Genomic DNA, 21128 nt, shown 5'->3' on the forward strand with positions numbered 1-21128 from the left:
TTTTTTTTTCAGGATTTTGAGCTTAAAAGACTTTCTCATGTGCTTCTTAATGAAAGTTGTTAGATTCTGAAATGCCCGCATAGATATTTTAACCTATGCAGTTTAACTAATTTTATCCACCCGGCCCCAGAAATTTGAGTGGGGGTTGTTAGTATGTTTTTCAAGACAAGAATAAAACAAGACCAAAACACAAGAGGGATTTCTTTACCCCCTCTTTTTCTCTAACAGCAAAAAGATCTATAAAATGTTACAATTCATAGGTTGGTTACCCATAATATAAACCGTGAGTTCACCCATCCCCTCAGCTTTCCATCGCCATGTTGATCCCGCCTGAACCACGTGCACGGTTGGGCTACTCCCCTAGCCGCTGTCCACATAGGGACCTGTGGCCACCAGGCGAACATCCTGGGGAGCTTTTTTACCCTGCCGCCTGGGACTGGGGAACACAGGAGAGGCCTGCCAGAACCCTGCACCAGGCTACCGTGCTCCCTGGCCCCCTGCAGGCTCGGGCTGTACCTCGCCCCTCCCTGCTGTTTTTCTCCGGCTGACCTCTGGGCGCTGAGTTCCGCCCCCGGCGCTGGGCTGTTTCCGGCCAGCAAGGAGTGGAAAGCAGGGGTGCTCACTGTTTCCACACCACAGGTGCCTGCAGGTTTTGGTCCCAGAGATAATATCCAAAGGATAGAGAAGGAGAGGGAGAGCAGAGAGAAAGCTTGGAGGTAAAAGAACTGCGCTTTTAATTCTGGCTGGGCTGCTGCCACCGCCGCCGCCGCTTGGCACTGCTGCTCCAGTGTTACGAGACAGGACAGAATGGGGCCGGTTTTACTAACGATTTTCAAGTCTTCTTCTCCGCTGTACCCCTTTCCTGGCCGTACCCCTCTTTCTGATGTACCCTTCTCCTGACTGGCTCACCAAAATGTAATATTGGGGTTCAGGGTGCCCTCAGCTCCCGAGAGGACGTTTCTCCAGGTTCTTGGCCTCCTGCCCCCTCAAGAATGAGAGAGGGGACCACAGTACAGTGTGCGGTAAATACTGGACTCAAAAGTGTTTGTAGAAAGTGATTTATTTAAACAGAGAAAGAAAAAGGAGAAGGAGAGAGAAAGAAACTGCTAACTCTCACACTGAGTGAGAGAATCCAGAAAGATGGAATCCAGGAGAGGAAAGCAGCTTCCACCCTGAGTGGAAGGGAATAGAGAGAGATGGCGTTTAGGAGGGAAGACAGGCTTCCACGAGAAAGTGTGGAAGGGGACTCCAGAGGGGAAATCCAGGAGAGAGAAAGACAGCTTCCACGAAGGGAGTGTTCGTGGAAGGGGACCCAAACATGGAGTCTGAAGGGCTGTGGAAGAAGGGGCCTTTTAGCCTGGGAGGAACCCCCACCTTCTCTCAGGCCCCAGGCCAATGAAAGGAGTTCCTTAGAACTTCCGCTGGAGTGATTGACTTAGTTTCTTCCCTGCTTTCGAAATTTAAATGTAAAATCTCCTGGATGCAGAGAGAGATGGGAAGGGGGCATGGCACTAGGAGGTTCTTGCTCTTAAAACTACGCCCCCTTGTGGACCCGGAAAGAGAATACATTCCCTCAAAACTGCTCAGCACTTTAAGATGATTTTTCCCCTTCCTGTCTTATGGTATTTTCACTGTGAGAATAAAGTCACAGTGATGCTTATCATCTCAAATGTTTTGGAACCAAAACATTCTCATCTCCTGTGAGGCTTCTAATGACATTGTTTCATGGAGGGCTATAAAGCTGAGAGAAGTAAAGTGAGGTATACTAGGTAGAAAGTTGGGGTGCATCATCAGAAACCCTGGGAGAGGAATGATTTGACATTGAAGTCCCTGCAGTCTGTTTAAGTTCTCTTTTATTTGCTGCTTAAATTTGGCAACTCTGAAACTGAAAGTATGTCCATATATGTGACCTGCATCTATTGATGAAGATGCTTGAGTGTATAGGCATCTGATTGTTATTTTTAAAATGATCATCATGCTGAATGGTAAACGTTCCTACTGGACTTTGATCAGGGAATACTCTTGTAGTTTCTTCAGAAGTTGATTCTTTTCTTTTTTTCCTAAGAATTAAATGTTTTAGATTTCTTTTGGAGAGGAAACTCATCTTAGAGCTAATGTGTATTAACTTAGATATCTGTCTGCTAGAGAGATTGATGTTTAACAAGACTGATATGATAATGAAAGTGAACAAAGTACATTGGTACGTTCATGAACTTGAGTGCCTCTTTTTCTCAGTATGAGCTTATTTACGTCAGCTAATTATGTTTCTAGTAGCTTGGTGGTTCGAGGGCTGAAGATGTTTATCTCAGACATGCTTGGGCATTGACTGGCTTATGCTGAACACATGAGGCAGTCCTTTGGCTGTCCAAGAGTATCCAAGCATTCTCCAAACCTGCATTGTGAGTTTCTAATATATCGGGTTCCAGGGAATGTGGCATGGCCACCTTGATGAGGCTGTGAATGCAGAAGCAAGGCAAACATCTTCACACCTCCAAGGTCAATCACACCTCCAAGGTCAAGGCCACATGGAGGAGCTGAAGGCAAAAGCCCATTTAATATTTTCAGACCTCTAGACAGGGAACTTCTATGCCTCACAGACTGAGGATGGTGTAATAGACATAAAGACCCTCAGTTATTTGAAGAATGAAGTGAAAAGAAGACAGGACTTGGAATTTGATGGGGAATCAATTTCTGACTCTGCCACTTCTGGTTACTTGATCTTGGCCAAGGCATTTCTTTCAGAACCTTTGTTTTCCCCTCTGTATCATGCAACGGCTGGACTAGATTAGTGGGTCCTGAACCTGCTTGTGTCTAGGAATTTCCAGGGCTGCTTATAAAATAGTCAGATGCCTGAGCCCCACTCCAGACCAAATGAATCATAATCCTCAATGAGTGAGGCCAAGACAACTGTGTTCTTTTTTATGGCAAAATACACACAACATAAAATTTACCATTTTGATCATTTTAAAGTATACAGTTGGATGGCATTAAGTACATTCACATTATTGAACAACCGCTACCACTATCTATTTCTAGAACTTTTAATCATCTCAAACGGAAACTCTGTACTCATTAAACAATGTCTCCTCTTTCTTTCCTCCCACTCAGCCCTTCGTAACCTGCAATCCACTTTCTGTTTCTATAAGGTTGCCTATTCTAGGTACCGCATATAAGTGGAGTCAGACAATATTTGTCCTTTTGTGTCTGGCTTCTGTCACTTAGCATAAGGTCTTCAGGGTTTATACATGTTGTTGCAGGTATTAGAATTTTATTCCTCAAAAGGCTAGATACTAGCCCATTGTATGAATATACTGCATTTTGATTATCCACTCATTTGTTGATAGACATTTGTGTTGATTTCACTGAGCGTATGTATTCTGAATTAGCCCCCTAGGTGGTTCTGATGTTTAGCAGGCTTGGGATCCCCTGGAATGAATGTTCTCCTTGTTAAATGATGTGTTGCATATACCAAGTTTAGGAGAAGGAGGGGCCTGACATAATGCCATAAACTGAAAATATGTGACTGTTAGTATGCTTAAGTATTTTTATCTAAGTATATGGAATTAACAGTATGACCTCTAATGCTAATAAAATATCCTAAACTCTACCCAAATGTTCATGGGCTCCTGTTAGGAAGATAAAAGATTTCATAGAGCCAATGGCATATAATGTTAAAATATATAGTACTGTAAACCGTGGTGTGCTGACGTGCTTATCTTCCCAACATTGTTTTCGTTAATAGCACATTAGTAGCCTGGAATTGACCATGGTGAGAGTATTCCTATCTTGAAAATCAGAATGCATTTCAAAGTCAGGGCTTTTCCTCTTAGACAGCTGGCTGTTAAATAGGAGCAGCACACCACGGACTACAAGCCAGGAGGGTGATATTTGTCTTCTTTTTAACAAGAGTCACTAACAAAAGAAATATAATTTAAAAGGCTATGGCTTTGTTGATAAACTAAAATTTAGAAATCAATGGTTGCTCTGAGATTCAGGGAGCTGCGGGAGATTCCAGTACAGCTCCCATGAGTGCCTCCTTCAGCTTCAGCTTGGATGAGGTGCGGGCTTATGGTGTGGAAGTTTCTCCTCATTTCTCTCCTGATGTGGTCTCATGGGTCGGTAGCTGCTTTTCTTGACAGATACTTGGCAGCCTCTTCCACAGCTCCTGCCCATAGGTTAAGGCCTTTATCAGTTTTGTCCTGTTTTTAGAATGGGTTAATTTTCCTCTTTAATGCTCTAATCTACCCATGTTTTAAATGTAACAGAGAACCCTTCTGATCTCACGACCTGAGATCAGAGGCAGCCACACAGACTCCCAGAAGACTCTGTATGACATTGTGCTGTTGAATCAGATGTCTCTTCTGTTGGCTGCACAATTCTAAAATCATCCCAAGCAAATGAGGGTCAGCTCAGACTTTTGATCAAAGAGCCCCTACCTGGGTAGCAGAGGTGGCAGATAAGAAGAAAAAGATGGGTGCAGGGACCTGTGTTTTCAGAGACCCCCTACGGATGCCCTCAGTACTTGGACTACTCTTGGAAAAACGCTTCCCAAAAGTGTACTTGGCAAATATGGGCAGGCTTCATTTCACAGTTGAAGAGGCTTCTCAATGAGTCATAGGTCAAGCCTGATAGTTCCATGTAAGTAATTTTTAAAACGATCTAAAAAGCACCTAGCAGAGGTATTTTGTAGACATAGACAAGCTTATTCCAAAATTTGCATAAAAAGGCAAAGGATCTAGAATAGCTGAAGCAATCTTGAAACACAGGAATACAGTGAGAGGAATCAGTCTACCCAATTTCGAAGTGTATAGTACAGCCTCAGTAATAAAGACAGCATGGCATGGTCAGAGGGATGGATACAGAGATCAGTGGAATAGAATGGAGAACCTGGGATAAGACAGAGATATATCCACCTGATTTTTAACAAAATGCCAAAGCACTTTGATGGAAGAAGGCTAGCTTTTTAAACACATGGCACTGGAGCAATGAGAGCTGTTCATAGACAAAAACAAACCAAACCAAACCAAAACAAACAAAAACCCTCACCTAAACTTTATACATCATATAAGAATTAGGGCAAAATTAATCACAGATTTAAATGTGAAATGAAAAACTATAAAACTTGTAGAAAAAGTATGTAGGAGAATATTTGTGACCTAGAGCTGGGCACAGTTTTTAGACAACACCAAAAGCACTGTCCATAAAAACAAAAAATTGATAAATTGGACCTCATCAGTATAACAACCATTTGTTCTATGGAAGCTTTGCGAGGGCAACAAAAAATCTAATTAGAAATGGGCAAAAGATATGAAAAGACATTTCATCAGAGAATATACAGGTGGCAGTGAAGCACATAAAAAGATGTTTAACATCAGCTATCAGGAAAATGCTTAAAATTACAATGAAATATTAAGTTAAATATACAATGAAATATTAACTCACCTATCAATATGGCTGAAAACTAAACATCGAACCCTTGGACAACATGGGTTTGAACTCTGTGAGTCCACTCACACACAGATCTTTTACAATAAAAGCTACACCCAAGTGTCCCTGCCTCTCCTGTCTCCCCTTCCACCTCCTTCATCTCCTCCACCCCTGAGACAGCAAGACCAACCCTTCCTCTTCCTCCACCTATGTTAATATGATGACGATGAAGGCATTCATGATTATCCATTTCTACTTAATGAATAGTAAATATGTTTTCTCTCTTTTATGACTTTATGAATAACATTTTCTTTTCTCTAGCTTTATTGTAAGAATACAGTGTATAATACACATAACATACAAAATATATGTTAATTGACTACATTATTGGTAAGGCTTCTGGTCAGCAGTAGGCTATTAGTAGTTATGTTTTGGGGGAGTCAAAAGTTATATGTGAATTTTCGACTTCAAGAGTGTTGGTCAAGGGTCAGCTGTAGAGTAATAACACCAAATGCTGGTGAAGATGTGGAAAATCTCTCATACATTGATGCTGAAAATGTCAAATGATTGTTAAGTCACCTTGGAAGTCAGTATGGCAGTTTTGTAAAGAACTAGACATATACTTACCACACGACCCGGTAATTGCTCCCTTGAGCATTTATGCCAGTGAAACAAAAAATTTTGTTCACTCAAAGTCCTGTTGTGATGAACAAATGTTCATCACAGGTTTATTTGCAAAAGGTAAAAACTGGAAACAACCCAGAGGTCCTATAGTAGGTGAGTGGTTAAACTAACTGTGGTATCTCCATACCAAGGAACACTACTCAGCAATAAAAAGAAACAAACAATTGATCCATGTGACAACTTGGATGGAGCCCAGAAGAATTATTCAAAGAGAAAAGAGTCAACCTCAAAAGGCTGCATACTAGATGATTCCTTTAATATTCTTGAATAACAAAATTATAGAAATGGCGAGCTGACTAGTGGTTGTCAGGGGTTAGAGACAGAGTCAAGAAACAGACTTAGTGTTGCTGTAAATGAATAGCTTGAGGGAGTCTTGTGGTGATAAAACAATTCTGTATGTTACATGGTTACAAGAATGTACACATAATAAAGCTGTACAGAAAGATGCACACACCCAGACAGACACAAATGAGTGCATATAAAACTCGTAAAATCTGAATCAGCTTTGTGGATTATGCCATTGTCAATTCCCTTGTTTTGCTATTGTCTTGTAGTTTATACAAGATGTTAACATGGGAGGAGATTGGGCAAAGGGTGCATAGAACCTCCTTGTATATTTGTTTGTACCTTTCTATAAATCTATAATTATTACAGAATTAAAAATAAAAGATAAAGAGTGATGGTGAAGTAGTTTTGACAATATTTCCTGATAAGCCCTGACCATCCTATTTAATCAACTAGAAAGTTTACCTTAAGTAATGCTTTCCAAAGTATGAAAATCATGCAGGATAATGCATTTGTGACACAGATGGTATTTCATACGTGTATTGTATATAACTCATTTATTCTTTACACCGTCACTGATGTCTTTGAAATTACTTTGAGGAAACTGAGGGTTCTATTCTTGACTTTTTGTCTACAGCCACCATAATTTATCTTATGAGGTTGTTGATTGTTTGTTGTCTTTAAATAAATCTTATTTTCCTAGGCTGCTATTATGCATCCCAAACTGTGAAGCATCTTTCCTATTTTGAAAAATGCGTGAATTCCCCCTTAGATATGTGAATTTGATGCTTTGAGCCCTCATTATTTGTTGCTTCCTAATGTTGAAAGGCCCAAGGCTTAGCATAATTGGTAGCCAAATGTAAATACATTTAGAACAGAATTCAAACATAAATCCTCAAAATCAGCTCTTGCCACTCCAGCCACAAAATCTGCATTTAACCTTAAATACTGGCTTTCTATCACCACTGGAACATCCTTTTAAAGTATCCTTGAAAGGCAGCATGCCATCTTCCCCAGGGACATAATTTTTACTACTGAGGCTACCAATTTCCCGAACTCTTTCTGTCTAGCAGAACCCAAATAGTGAATGGAACATGGCTTTTAGAGTAAGGCAGAAGAGTGGCCGTTTGTTCCCAGAGTAACTGTGCTTTTCTGAAGCTTGGTTCCCCCATTTTCAAATACTGGGGTAAAATGTTATCTGTTGTAGAGGTAGACATGCTACCTTTGTGCTACGACATCCCTGTTACTTTTCTACAGTGCTAAGATGGTTTGGCTCTGTGTCCCCACCCAAATGTCACTTTGAATTGTGATAATCCCCATGTGTCAAAGGTGGGGCTAGGTGGAGATAATTGAATCATGGGGGCAGTTTCCCCCATACTGTGCTCATGGTAGTGAATGAGACTCACAAGATATGGTGGTTTTATAAAAGGGACTTCCCCTGCATTTGCTCTCTCTCCTGCCACCATGTAAGAAGTCATTTTGCTTTTCCTTCATCTTCTGCCATAGTTGTGAGGCCTCCCCAGCCATGTGGAACTGTGAGTCCATTTAATTTCTTTTCTTTACACATTACCCAGTCTTGTGTATGTCTTTATTAGCAGCGTAAGAACAGACTAATACAAGTGCTTTTCTGAGAATAAAATTAAGTCCTATGTGAGAACTCCAAGTTTGATGCTTCACCTATAATAATTATGCAATTACTTACATTTTCTTTACTTTTTTTCTTTTTCCTTTTGGAAAATTATCTGTATAACATTTTTTAAATTGCGTTTGGGACTTCACCTTTGGAAATGGCCTTCAGTGACATTTTCCTGGCTTATAACCTCACAGGACTGTCTATCCTGGTGTAATACTATTTTCCTTCTTTCTCCATTTTTGTTCAGTATGAGCTCAACTTAGTTATTCTTCTTTGTCTGTGAAGAGGCAGTGAGGGCTGAGTGCTTGACAGTGGGGTGCTGAGGGTAGGATGGCTTTTGCAATGGGATTCAGCCCTGAGCAAGAGGCACTCTCATGTTTAGAAGTGTTTGTGCTAAGAAGAGAGCAAATGCAAGAATGGTGGTTGATGTATAAAAAGTTGTGGCAAGGATCTTTATCCCTTAATGCGTTGCATATTTCCTTTATTGTATTAATTACATTAAAAGTTCAAAAGCGTATTTTATTGACTAGAATCCCAATTTATTTGTGGTTCATATTATGTGTTTTATTACCTTATGCCCAATGGAAGATATTGAGCCACAATTTTATCACTTTACAGTCTCCAGTAAACACAAATATTAGAAATCCCAGCAAGTCATGTGGAAGTTTGTTTTTCTTCCTTTATTCTGGTGAAGCGAGTTGAATTTGCAAGTGATTCACTGTACTCATCTAAAATTTCTGCATATATGGAATTTATTCATAAAATCATCAAAAATTAAGTGAAATCACTTTCTATCATTTTTTTTCTACTGTCAATTATTTCATTTCAATCACATATTGAATTCCTAATTGGAAACAAATCTAAAAAAGCAATGAAAAGATTTTGTGGTGAGGGAGCACACACTCCTATGTAAGAACTCAGTTCATGAGTCTGATTCTTTCTCTTGGGACTGAGGAAATGGTTTGGCTATAAAATTCCCATTAGCCAAAAATAAGCACAATTGCCTGCAGGATTCATGGTAGGTAGAGCCTTGAAGAGTAATAAAAGCCTGTTTTAAATGAACTCTTAAGGACACTGTTTAAGCCCTAGAATGGATAGTCAGATTTTATGTTTATCCCTTTTGATTATACTTCCATATGTTTCTGGAGAACAGTGTCTGAAAAGTGGTTCATTAAAAAATGTATTGGGCTGGAGTAATTGGGGCTCACTGGCCAAATCCAGGTGGACAGGGGTGCCCTATCCAGTGGCCTGGAAGCAGCAAAGCATGGCAGACCTGTCTGCTCTGTTTCCTTGTGCCATGTGGCATGAAATGACTTCAAAGACTCTCAGTTTGGTTTAATTTAAATAAATATGACTGTTTGTATACTTACTTAAAAAAATAGTCAAGCATAAACCAGTAGTTGGGGAACCAAAGTAGATGTTGGAAAGAAAAGGCACTCTACTGAAAATAAGTTATCTGAATAGTTCCAAGAAAGCTTTCCTGTTTCTGGAGGAGGAGTTAATGGGCCCACAAACCCAAGAGAAAACAGGAGGTTCAGTGTATGTCACCCTTTCTATGTTCTATTTTTGTAGTTTGTAGGAATAGCTATATGTTGGTGATGACTGTTTATTACTAATGAAATTAAACATTTATCAAGTCCTTCCCACAAACAAAGGGACCTGGAATTCACATTGTGCATGGAGAAAGAACACAGGAGCATACCCTGAGTGGGGAAGTCTCATGGAAGGCTTCCCAGAGACTATGATCTTAAGCTGAGTCTTGAAGGATGAGTTAGGTAAGGAAAGAAAGCTTGGGTGACCTAGGTATCCTTGTGTGGCAGTAGAGATGGAGAAAATGGATCAGATCCAGGCTTTTTAAGAAGGGACCAGCATGTGCAAAATCACAGGATGAGATCTTCTGGCCATGTTTGGGAGAATCCTAATTAGAGCTTGTCTGCAATGGAGGGAGTGTAAGTTTGGGAACAGCAGAAAAGAGGATGAAGAGGTGAGTCAAGGCCAGGCCTGGGATCTCTTTGATGTTTATAGTAAAGGTCCATGGTTTTCAATCCTGGCTACATGTTAGATTCCTTTTCTGCTTCCTACTTTTGGAAACTCTGATCCAATTTGTCTAGAATAAAAGGGCTAGGGGTTGGTGCCTGGTCTAGACCTCAGCCAGGCTGTGCACCACCTGGTCATTGTGAATGACATGAGCAGACCAGAAAGAGCACACAGTGGCCGCTGTATAGGAGGATGGCTTAAAAAAGGTCCCTACCACAACCAGGAGAAATAGTCAGTGAGCCTGTTGCAAGATGAGAAATAACCAGCAGAGTAGCTGAGGCTCTAGTAGAGAGGTTGGAGACATAACTGGGAGAAGAGCATTTGGAAGGTGTGGGAGGGGGGGTTGAAGAAGGAAAGCACTGTCAGCCCTCCACAGAGAGGCTCCAGATGATAAAGACTGAGTGTCTTTTGCTTGGGCCCTTAGAGGGCAGCTGTAGCACAAGAGAGTGAAGTTTTAGTGGAGGGATGGTGGGGTCAGAAGCCAGGTAGCCTTAGTTGACGAGCTTGAACATTCATGCAGAAGCATGTCAACTTACTGTGAAAGTAACCCCAGGCAATGACATGGAGTTCAAGGGATGGAGGGAAAGAACTGGAAAGGTTGGTTGAGGCCATGTTGTGAAGGCTTTGGGTACTGGGGGTAGGTTATTGGTAATGTTAAGATCCAGTTCTTTGCCGTTAGATTGATGTTAATGTGAAAAAAGGAGAGGATTAAGACTAGATGGGAGAAACTAGGCACAGCTAAGGCTCATTAGAAGGCCAATGCCATTTTTTATGGTCCTGATGATTTTTAACAGCTATTTTAACAACAGAATGATGAAAATGTGTGGTATTCTTCCTCCCTTGGGATAATGTGGCCACTGAAAAACTTCACAACTAATAGGAAAAATGAGTTTTATTGCTTAACTGTGGATTCAATTAATTTATGTTCTTCCTGTTTTCATTGCCCCGTTTTCTGAGTTGACTAGTTGGCTAAGCCAATCTTCTCTACAAGAATATGAATGTTAGGACAAATACTCTGGAGTTCTTCCCTACCCTGAAAATAATTAACATAAAAAAGCCAAGATATATACAAAAGAAAGTGTAGATGGCTTAGGCTCATTTTTGTATTATTTTAGATGTGAGGAGGAACCATTGAGTTTTGTGTGATGGTTTAAATTAAGGTTTTTCAGCCTTGGCACAATTGAAATTTTGAGCTGGTTAATTCTTGGTGTGCATTGTAGGGTGTTTAGAATCATCCTGGACCTCTGCCCATTAGATGCCTGTAGCACTCCATATATCCCAGTTGTGATAACCAACGATGTCCCCTGATGTTGCCCAAAGTCCCCTGGGTAGGGGTTAGGGTGAAAGGCAAAATCACCCTCACTTGAGAACTGCTGGTTTAAAGATATTGTAGTGATTTTGTCAGAAAACCACCACATTTTCCTGCTACAGTACTGATGGTTTTATTGAAGATTGTAAAATCTCAAATTCTTTTTATCACTGGAAGAAAACTAATGAATGTTTATAAATTCCTTGTAGGGAGTTTCTTTTAAAATATTTAAAAAGAAAAGTTACTTTACTGGTTGCTACATATTTACCTGACCAGTCATCTAACTATTCCAGCCACTTACTCTTTTGTTTAATTACTAGATCTGCTATGATTTAATTTTATATAGACAAATGCTGATTTTATTCCTGGGCCCTGAAATCCTCAATGCAAAAGGTATTATGCTGAATTAGAAAATGCTAAAATAATACTAGCAATTTAGACTTGGATATAAAAATGTAAATTTCACACAGCACCTGGATTCTAGTGTTAGTTTCATATCTAATTTATTCTAATTTGGAGTAAGCCCTTCAGCCCTTTTGTGCAAATTTTCTCATCTGTAGAAAGATAAACTATAATATCTGTAAGTTTGCTTCTATTCTAAACATTAACACTTGAATGTATTTATATTATTTCATTGGGTCGTTCCTCTTGCTTCCATAATATACCTCGCAATGGAATTAAACACAGAATGTGTCCCAGAATGTGTCGCAGAATGTGGTCTATGGTGCTGGTCTACTATAAGATGAGTATAGGAAGGGACAGTAAACAGAAACATTTAGCATCATTTGGAAGTGTATTCTATGCCTATTACATGTAATAATAAAAGTTGGACTTATATTTTGTCTCTTTGATATTCATTTTTTCTAGTAAGTCACTTTTATTATATTTTATAAAAGTAAAGATCTACACTGGATTAAAAAACAAAAACAAAACAAAACTGGTCTTTCACTAGAGGGAGTTTGGGAAGCAATGCCTGGATGTATGATGGAAAATTTGTCTGCATCTTTTTCTACCATGACCAATAAGAGATAGTTAGTATATTCCATCTCCCTGGGATATAAATAAAAATAGGGCAAGATATTTTCTGTTTACTCCATTAGCAGTGTAAAGTTGGTGGCAAATAGAATTGATTGTAAAGAAATTTGTCTAACAGAAAATAAGACGTCATTTATTTAGCTCAAGTTAGTTTCTTGAATTAAAATAACATGTTTGTCTTAGAACATAAACCCAAAGAGCAATGAAATATCCTTTCTTTAATTATCTTTTTTTCTGAGAGCCCTTACATATGAAATCCACTCTAATGCTTGGTATACTGAAGTCTCCATAAGTAGTTGATGGTAGTGAGTGTAGGTGAAGAAGGAAAAGGTGTGGATTACATTTACTAAAGAGATTTTCACAGATGTTTTGGAGTCTATTCAGTCACTCAGATTAATTCTTCATTTGGGAAGATCTGTTACGTGGACTCAGATGTGATAGAATGATGTGTAAACAAGGGTGGTTAAGCAATGGGGCACTTCACAACATGACCTTCATCCGATTTTCCAGTATTACTGTCCAATCTTTATGTGGTAAAATATGGTGGAGGAACAACTCTTCTCACTGATAGTTATTTGAAGCAGAAAACACTGTTGGTTCTTTGCACTATGGACCATTTATTCCAATACCTTTTATCCCATAAAGAGTGGAATAATCCAGCAGCCTGGTGCTCCTCCTGGGAGCCCTGTGCACATGACCTGGCATTGCTTGGGAACAGTCTCTTAACTGTGGCCAACATGGACTTTGTAGTACACTTCCTCCTCCAAAGCCAGAAAGGCAAGATCTTTGCCTGCACTATTAGCAGCAAAAAATCACCCTTTCTTTCAGTTTTTTAATTCAGATGATGAAAATATATAACATGTTCGGAAACTCCACTGGCAGACTTGGCAGGCATTTCATATTTACTTGGACTTAACATGAATTGGATTTGGTTCTCTGATTTCCCCACCTCCATCTCTTGGAACAAGTTATTTATTATCTGAATGAGTCTGTGTTAGTGGATCAGACATGCACATGGCACGTTTCTTGTAAGTACATTTGTTCAGTAAGATTTATGCTAGCCCAAATTGTTTTATATTGGTTTTCATTGTTGAAAATTTACTGTATTCATTCTCGGTTTGGCGTAAGTATTTGTAGTGTGCTAGGGGTTCCTGTGGTTGAACATTTTATCTCTGTAACACTTCACGCAAAGGAAATTTAAAAATATATAACGAAAGCATTTCCCTAATGTGTTTCCAATCAGCTGTGTACTTTAGTAATTTGATTTGTAGGAACCAGAGAGCAGAGTATTACTGAGCCCTTTTCAATCATTCATAATTCTTTGGGAATTAAACATCTATTGAATTTTTTCTAAGTCTTTTATTATTCTGTTTGAATGTATTGAGGGATTTTTTTTTTAACCACAGTATTATCTAAAAGTTCTCATGGAAGGAGTGAGTCTTTCTTTTCTCTGTGTCTTACACAAGGAAAACTGATGTGAATTGAGGTTGATTAGCTTGCCAGAAATCAGTCATTGAAACAGAGAGCCAGGCCCTTTTATTTCTGCATTATCACATGTGGGTGTTCCTGCTTCTGGACTTTTTGTATTAAGCCATCCAGACTATGTATTGCTAAATCTCTTTGCTACTGGGCCCCCAAGGATGCAGTGACTGTAGCCATAGCCAGGTGCATCTTCCTAGAACATGTAACCTACAGTGCGGAGGGTTAGTTGTACAAACTGACTCAAGACCTGGGCTGTGATCTCCACACAATTGTTTCTTTGGCCTTTTTCCATGGAGACTCCAACTGGCTTATTTCTTCTTTTGAGGATCTCTGGCCTTTGACCTTTGTTTTTGCCAATGAATAAACATGTGATAATCCACACTTGGGTAGTTTCAGATTTGCTTAATCTAATTTACTACCTAAAAGTAATATAAAAAATAAATAATCATAGCTCTTAGAACTGGAGGTAAGAGTTGGAGGGTTTTATCTAGTGAAGAGAGTAGCTCTTCAAGAATTTTAGATGGTTATAGAATTTTTAGTTCAATTCCTATATTTTATTTTCCTGCTTTGATTTTCTATCATGTTTTAAACTTTACTCTTGATCTTCAGCAAATTCGAGTTAATTTAATCTCGTGTCAGATCTCTTTCACAGTGATGTTTTTAGCTCTGGTCCTCCTCAGACATCATTAGGCATAAATCAAGTTATGAGGTTAGACATTTTGGCCACAAGTGTTCATCAGTCTATGGCTTTGCACTTGATAATATAATCCAGGAGGTTAATCTTCTTAGTAGTCAAGGAATTAATGTAAGTGAACGTCAAGTGGATACTTAGAAGGCTTGGTTGTGTTTTTGGGAAAAATAGCCAAAGAGCATGGTGGTCGCTGCGATCGCTAATCTGGGCTTAGAGAACATAACTTATTTTGCTCCAAAATGTAAAGGAAACCCACATTCATTCTTGGCCTTTCTTCCTGCTTCTGTGTCTCCTGTCTAGGTTGCACCTATGAAGGAAATACCTATAACAGCTCCTTCAAATGGCAGAGCCCAGCTGAGCCTTGTGTTCTACGCCAGTGCCAGGTAAAGTTCAACTATTTCTTTCTCCAGTAAAAAGGAATCTATAGAGTCCTCTTCAGTTACCTCCTCCCACAACACAGAACAAAACCCTAAAAAAGCCGAACAAAAATGAAAAACCAATGAAAAAGCAACTGTATCCTTGAGTGTGTTTACTCTGACAATCGCCATAACAAAACAGGTACAGCATAGATATTGTATAGAACTTGCTTCCAGAAACACACAGCAGGATTGTGAACCATTGTTAAACTGTGCCTGGAAAAACTCCAGGAAGATGCACACGTCCTTGGGGAAAATTCATGTCTTCCCGTGAAGTCATCTGTGAGCAAAACATGAATTCCTCTTAGCAGAAAGGGGGTATTGTTAATAATGTATGTTTCCTTTCTTTGATTTAGAAAGATTTTGAAATGGATCCAACCTGTAAACTATTACATTGAAGCAATTAGTATACTGTAACTCGATGATTTCAACCTGGCAAATTAAAAAACCACCAATTCAGCAACTAGGGAGTCCACTGTGGCTGATCCTTACTGAACTCTGTTTCAGAGCAGTAATTCTACATGGCTCTAATCCTGTCAGGTGTTAAACACAGCAAGAAAAACTAAAGCAGAAATGAAAAACTTAAATTTTCAAACTCCCACTTTAATAAAACAAACAAAAACTCTGTATAAATACTCTGTTAAAAATTATGCCCATATAAGTTTGACAAAACTTAAAAATTATTCTTTGTAGAGAAGGTGCCATTAAATTATTTTATCCCTGACCCCATTTCGTTGTCCAAGGATGTGTTTTTGCATTTAAAGGAGATTGAAATGTTACTGTAATATTTCTCTTTGCTCTTATCTTTTTTTTTTTTTGAGACAGAGTTTAACTCTGTTGCCCAGGTGGGAGTGCAATGGCATGATCTCTTAGAACTGGAAGTAAGAGTTGGAAGGTTTTATCTAGTGAAGACAGTTCACCACAACCTCCTTCTCATGGGTTCAAATGATTCACCTGCTTCAGCCTCCCAAGTAGCTGGGATTACAGGCATGCACCACCATGCCTGACTAATTTTGTATTTTTAATAGAGTTGGGAGTTTCTCCATGCTGGTCAGGCTGGTCTTGAACTCCTGACCTCAGGTGAGGCTGCCTGCCTCAGCCTCCCAAAGTGCTGGGATTACAGGTGTGAGCCACTGCGCCCAGCCAAATTCTTTTTGTTATATGGATGAGAGGTTTCCTATGTTGTCCAGGATGGCCTTGAACCCCTAGCCCTACCTCTTTATGTGCCAGGAAAACAGGCCTGAGCTCTGATCTTAAGCATAGTGACATTTAGTTTACTGAAATCTAAATTTTGTGTAGTTATGTTCCTCTGACATGCCACGATAGGTATGCTCATTCATAAGACCTTCAGCTATTTATTCAGTTAAATATTCAACTTATTTATTTAGGAAATCTGTTATTTGTGAAAATAAGCAGTAAGTAAACAAATATAAATAATACATTATTAAATCAACAAATATTTGCTGAGTTTTTCCTCCAGGATATAGGTTCAATTGGTGTCATACTGCAAAGAGATGACAGCAATAAGTTTCCATAACACCAAAAGCCCACATTTGTTCCAAAATTTATACCACTCCACTCATGCTCTGCTTCTTGACTAGCAAAATTTCCACATTTTGGTAGAGCACTCAGAAAACCAAAGCCATGGTGACAATGTTAAACAATACAATCTCATATCCTCTGGAATCTAGAATAGTATTTCTACATAACAGTCAGAGGTTTTGAAGAACCTCAAGTTGCATAGAGCAGGGGTGAATTTTGCTGCCTTTGGGGTGAAGACTTTGTTTAAATTAGGTGGAAGCTTTTCTTTTTTTTTTTTTTTTTTGAGATGGAGTTTTTGCTCTTGTTGCCCAGACTGGAGTGTAATGGTGCTATCTCAGCCATAACCTCCACCTACCAGGTTCAGGCGATTCTCCTGCCTCAGCCTCCTGAATAGCTGGGATTATAGGCATGTACCACCATGCCCGGCTAATTTTGTATTTTTAGTAGAGATGGGGTTTCTCCATGTTGGCCAGGCTGGTATTGAACTCTTGACCTCATGATTCGCCGGCCTCGGTCTCCCAAACTGCTGGGATCACAGGCATGAGCCACTGTGCCTGGCCAAGTGGAAGCTATTAGCTATTATATGGGAGGGTCTATTTTGTTGACTGAATAACATGTTAAGCCATTATCCATTGTTTACCCTGAAACTCCGATTGCCTAGCATCTCTGGTCAGTAGCGCTCAGCAGGGCCCAGAAAGAGTGATGCAGGAATTTCAAATTATTGTTGGAAGAGATCTTAAAGTCCAGCAGCCCTGGGAGTCAGCATATGCTGACCTGTAAAATGGGGCACAGAAAGTGGTTGCTACCTACCCAAGAGGAACTTTGCCTTTCATTTCTCCTCATTTTCTAAATTTTTGCCTGTGTCCTGCTAGCAAGGATAATATTTTATTCAATACACAGAAAAGCAACCTGTGAAGAAGGGACCTGCCAAAGGCTGCTAGGGAGTTTCCCTCTCCTTCTTACTTGCTCCCTTCTTTAGGTGTGAGACTTTGTCATGGAATGTAGGAAATTGCCATTTACTGGCACCTGTCAGGGAAGTCTTCTTGCTTCTCTGTAGAATGACACAATGGTAACTTCCCTTCGAATGCTCTTCTTTTCTCAGGGCACAAAATCAGTAACAGAGGATACAGTGTAGGGCAGTAGGTGAAATATGGATTCTGCCACTCACGTAACTTGCTACTTAACCTCGCTCTACCTCACCTTAACCACCTATAAAACAGAGATAGTACTATCTTCAGCTATCTTCATCTTCGTTAAAATAGTACTATCTTCATCTTCATTAAAAATGCTTCTGGTAGAGCGCCTACATGGACCAGGCACAACAAGGTCCCAGACAGATGACAGGAAGTCTAATGATCTGGCCTAGTTCTGTTTGAATTGAATTCTACCTTATTTCATCTATCTTCCTAACAAGGGAGCTCTGATGATGAGACGTTTACCTTTACTTTTCTGCCTTTAATTACTTATGGGAAGAGGAAAATTTGAAGATCACAGACAGGAAATTCATGCTGGGAACTAACCTGAATCCTCCATCTGGATTGCAGATACTGAAGGAAAATTGATTTGGGTCCATGCATAGCTTTTTGCATTGCTTCAGTTACATAACTAAAGCATGGATCTTTTTGAGGTGTTGTGTATTGCTGATACTTTAGTTGTTTCTTTCCTTCCCATGTGATATAGGCTATAACAAATTCTCCAGCAAGTGGAAACCTCAGGCCTGACATGATATGGAGACATTTAGGATGTAGCCCTCCTTGTTGGGTTGAGATGATGTGGTCACAGACATGATGAAGAAAATGACCTAGTTGTCAATTTGTTACATTTTTTTTCATCCTGTGCCACTATTTTGTTGACTGAATAACACATTAAGCCATTATCCATTGTTAATCCTGTAACTCCGATTGCCTAGCATCTCTGGCCGGTAGCTGCTCAGCAGGGCCCAGAAACACATACAACAAAACAAAATAAAACAAACAACAAACACAAAACAACAACAAAACCAAACAAACAGACATACAAATCCATTCATAAAATGGGTAGAGAAACTGGAGAAAGCCATTCAAAGGCCAACTCTGAAAATTAATTTTAAAAATATTTCAATTGACATTAAGGTGATATGAAAGTCCCAATATCAGTTTGCAAATGACTCACTTGATTTTATTACTAAGCCCTAAAGTCTCTATTTTGATATATATCATATGCTTAAAAATAGTTTTGTCTAATCTCTTCCTTTGATGTTTGAGGAAAACTGAGACCCAGGATATGTGTGAGGCAGAGTGACATTTCTAAGATTGCAGAGCTGGTCTAAAATTATTTCTAGAAGGTTGGTAGGGATTTAGGATCTCCAGGTGCTAGTCTGGGTTATGATGCTTATACTCTGTGCCTCACCATTAATGGCTTGATGTGAATAACAATGACAGAAAATATAGGAAGTGTGGAAAACCTAAAACGGTTGTGAATGAGCAGCTAGACTCTGCTGGGTGCTTACTGACAGCAAGAAGGTCTTAAAAACTGGATTTAAAAGAAAGAAAGAAATTAGGGCCAAAGAGAAAGCAAGGACAGGGAAAAGAAGAGGTGACAGATGTGCACTGTGAGTTATAGAGCATTGGCCGGGGTGAGCTGGGATCTCACCCCTCTCACCTCGTTAGTACCTCTGGACTCGACACCCACTGAGCCTTGCGGTTTTTGTGCTTGGACACTTCTGCTACTTAGGTCACTTTCCAAAAGTAGTAACTCCGTGGGAATTCCGGGCTAACGTTGCTTGTGGTGTTCTGTGTTTCAGGAGGGCGTTGTCACAGAGTCTGAGGTACGCTGTGTGGTACATTGTCAAAACCCTTTGGAGCATCTGGGAATGTGCTGCCCCACGTGTCCAGGTAACGTTCTCAGGGAGACAAGGCTGGAAATCCGTGTGTGTTCTCTCGGGAATGCCTGAATCTCCCAACCCCTCTTGTTGGAAATTTTCCTTACTTTACATCTGTGTACATAATGGGTTTAGAGAGCGAGCTCCTTTGCACAGAAATATCCGCTTGGCCTCCTTGGCATGCCCAGCATGAATGCAATGTGCTGGAGGTCCTGGCATGGGGGTTCTCCAGGCTCCGGGGCCTGCTTTCCACTCCACAGGGCCACAGGTAATGCTTATTTTGGAAGAAAAGGCTGTGGCTTTCTCTGGCTTCCAGAAATGTCTTTTTACTGCTTCATATTGCAAAACCATGGCCAGAGCTCGCCGTGGTGATGAGGCAACCAGATGTTTTCTGAAAACTGAGAGCTGTGTCCCAAAGTGAATTTAGCTTAGGGTTTTCCTGGTCTCAGTTTTCCGTGTGGTTCAACAAGGTGGACCCTCTTGTCTTTTATAGAGGGCCCTGCTTCCTAGCTGACAGCGAAAGGATCTTTCTTTTGCAGTGGCTGGAACGTTTCCTTTTACTTTTCTGAACAGGCTTACAAAGATCTCCTGCATCTTTTCCTGCCCTTACATACAAGCCTGGGGATTTTGAGGTGAGAGATTTTTTCTGATCTCTTAAGCCACTGGCCAATAGTCTCTGACAGGTATTCTGCGTTTTGGGGTTGTTTTTTTTTTTTCTCTGAGTGCTTTTCCTCAAGGGTGGTGATAACAACTACTGCTCTGCTTTTGAGGTTAATCTCCAAAGGGCCTTACTGCTCTTGGAAACTTCCTGTGAAGTGGCTAAGGCACCACCGGAGCTCTGCAGAGATGAGCTTCTGCTCCATTCTCAGGCACCTGCCACTTTTCCTCCACACAGTCTCGAAGGCATGGTCCCTTTCAGAGTTCAGCCTTTTCTCACCCTTGAATGACAAGGACAGCAAGTTTCCACTTATGGCTAACCCTCCTCAGCTCCCCAGGCCGTCTTTATTCAGCTTCTTTTTCACTCTGGGATTTCTGTAAAGCTTGTATTCTTCATGAGCTTACGTGAAAGCCAAAAACTGGTTGAAAGTAAAACCATTTTTTTCCATCATCCAGTTGTTTTCTATCTATCAAGCAGAGTTTGCTTGAGTACTTTTCCCTCTGAATGTGCTGAAAGGTTTGTATTGCCTAACCATATCCTTAAATATCTACAGGATCTTTATTAAATGAGATGAGTAGTTGTCCAGGCTACAGTCTAGAATCACCTGGAAATCCTAAAAATAAATAAATAAATAAAAATCAATCTTGATGCTCATACTGCATCCCAAACCAATTCCATCAGAATCTCTGAGGAACTCTGGATTCCCAAATCTCCCAGATAATTTCTGTACACAGCCAACCCTGACATTGATAACAGAGAATATTTTATATACCATATAGTTTACAAAAATATTGGCTGGGCACAGTGGCTCATGCCTGTAATCCCAGCACTTTGGGAGGCTGAGGCAGGTGGATCACGAGATCAAGAGATCGAGACCATCCTGGCCAACGTGGTGAGACCCCGTCTTTACTAAAAATACAAAAATTAGCTGGGTATGGTGGCGCATGCCTGTAATTCCAGCTACTGGGGAGGCTGAGGCAGAAGAATTGCTTGAACCTGGGAGGTGGAGGTTGCAGTGAACTGAGATGGAGCCACTGCATTCCAGCCTGGCGACAAAAGCGAGACTGCC

The 21128-nt window shown here is 40.1% G+C and overlaps 1 protein-coding gene across 1 annotated transcript in view; it reads left to right on the forward strand.

The window, feature by feature from the left end:
• BMPER (BMP binding endothelial regulator) overlaps positions 1-21128 on the forward strand; it is a 235546-nt gene that overhangs the window by 39947 nt on the left and 174471 nt on the right. The window contains exons 4-5 of the mRNA XM_017519293.2: positions 14884-14966; positions 19324-19414. Of these exons, the coding sequence (XP_017374782.1) occupies positions 14884-14966; positions 19324-19414 (174 nt within the window). The remainder of the gene's footprint in view (positions 1-14883; positions 14967-19323; positions 19415-21128) is intronic.

Source organism: Cebus imitator, unplaced genomic scaffold, assembly GCF_001604975.1.
Source record: "Cebus imitator isolate Cc_AM_T3 unplaced genomic scaffold, Cebus_imitator-1.0 Scaffold734, whole genome shotgun sequence".
Classification (NCBI taxonomy): domain Eukaryota; kingdom Metazoa; phylum Chordata; class Mammalia; order Primates; family Cebidae; genus Cebus; species Cebus imitator.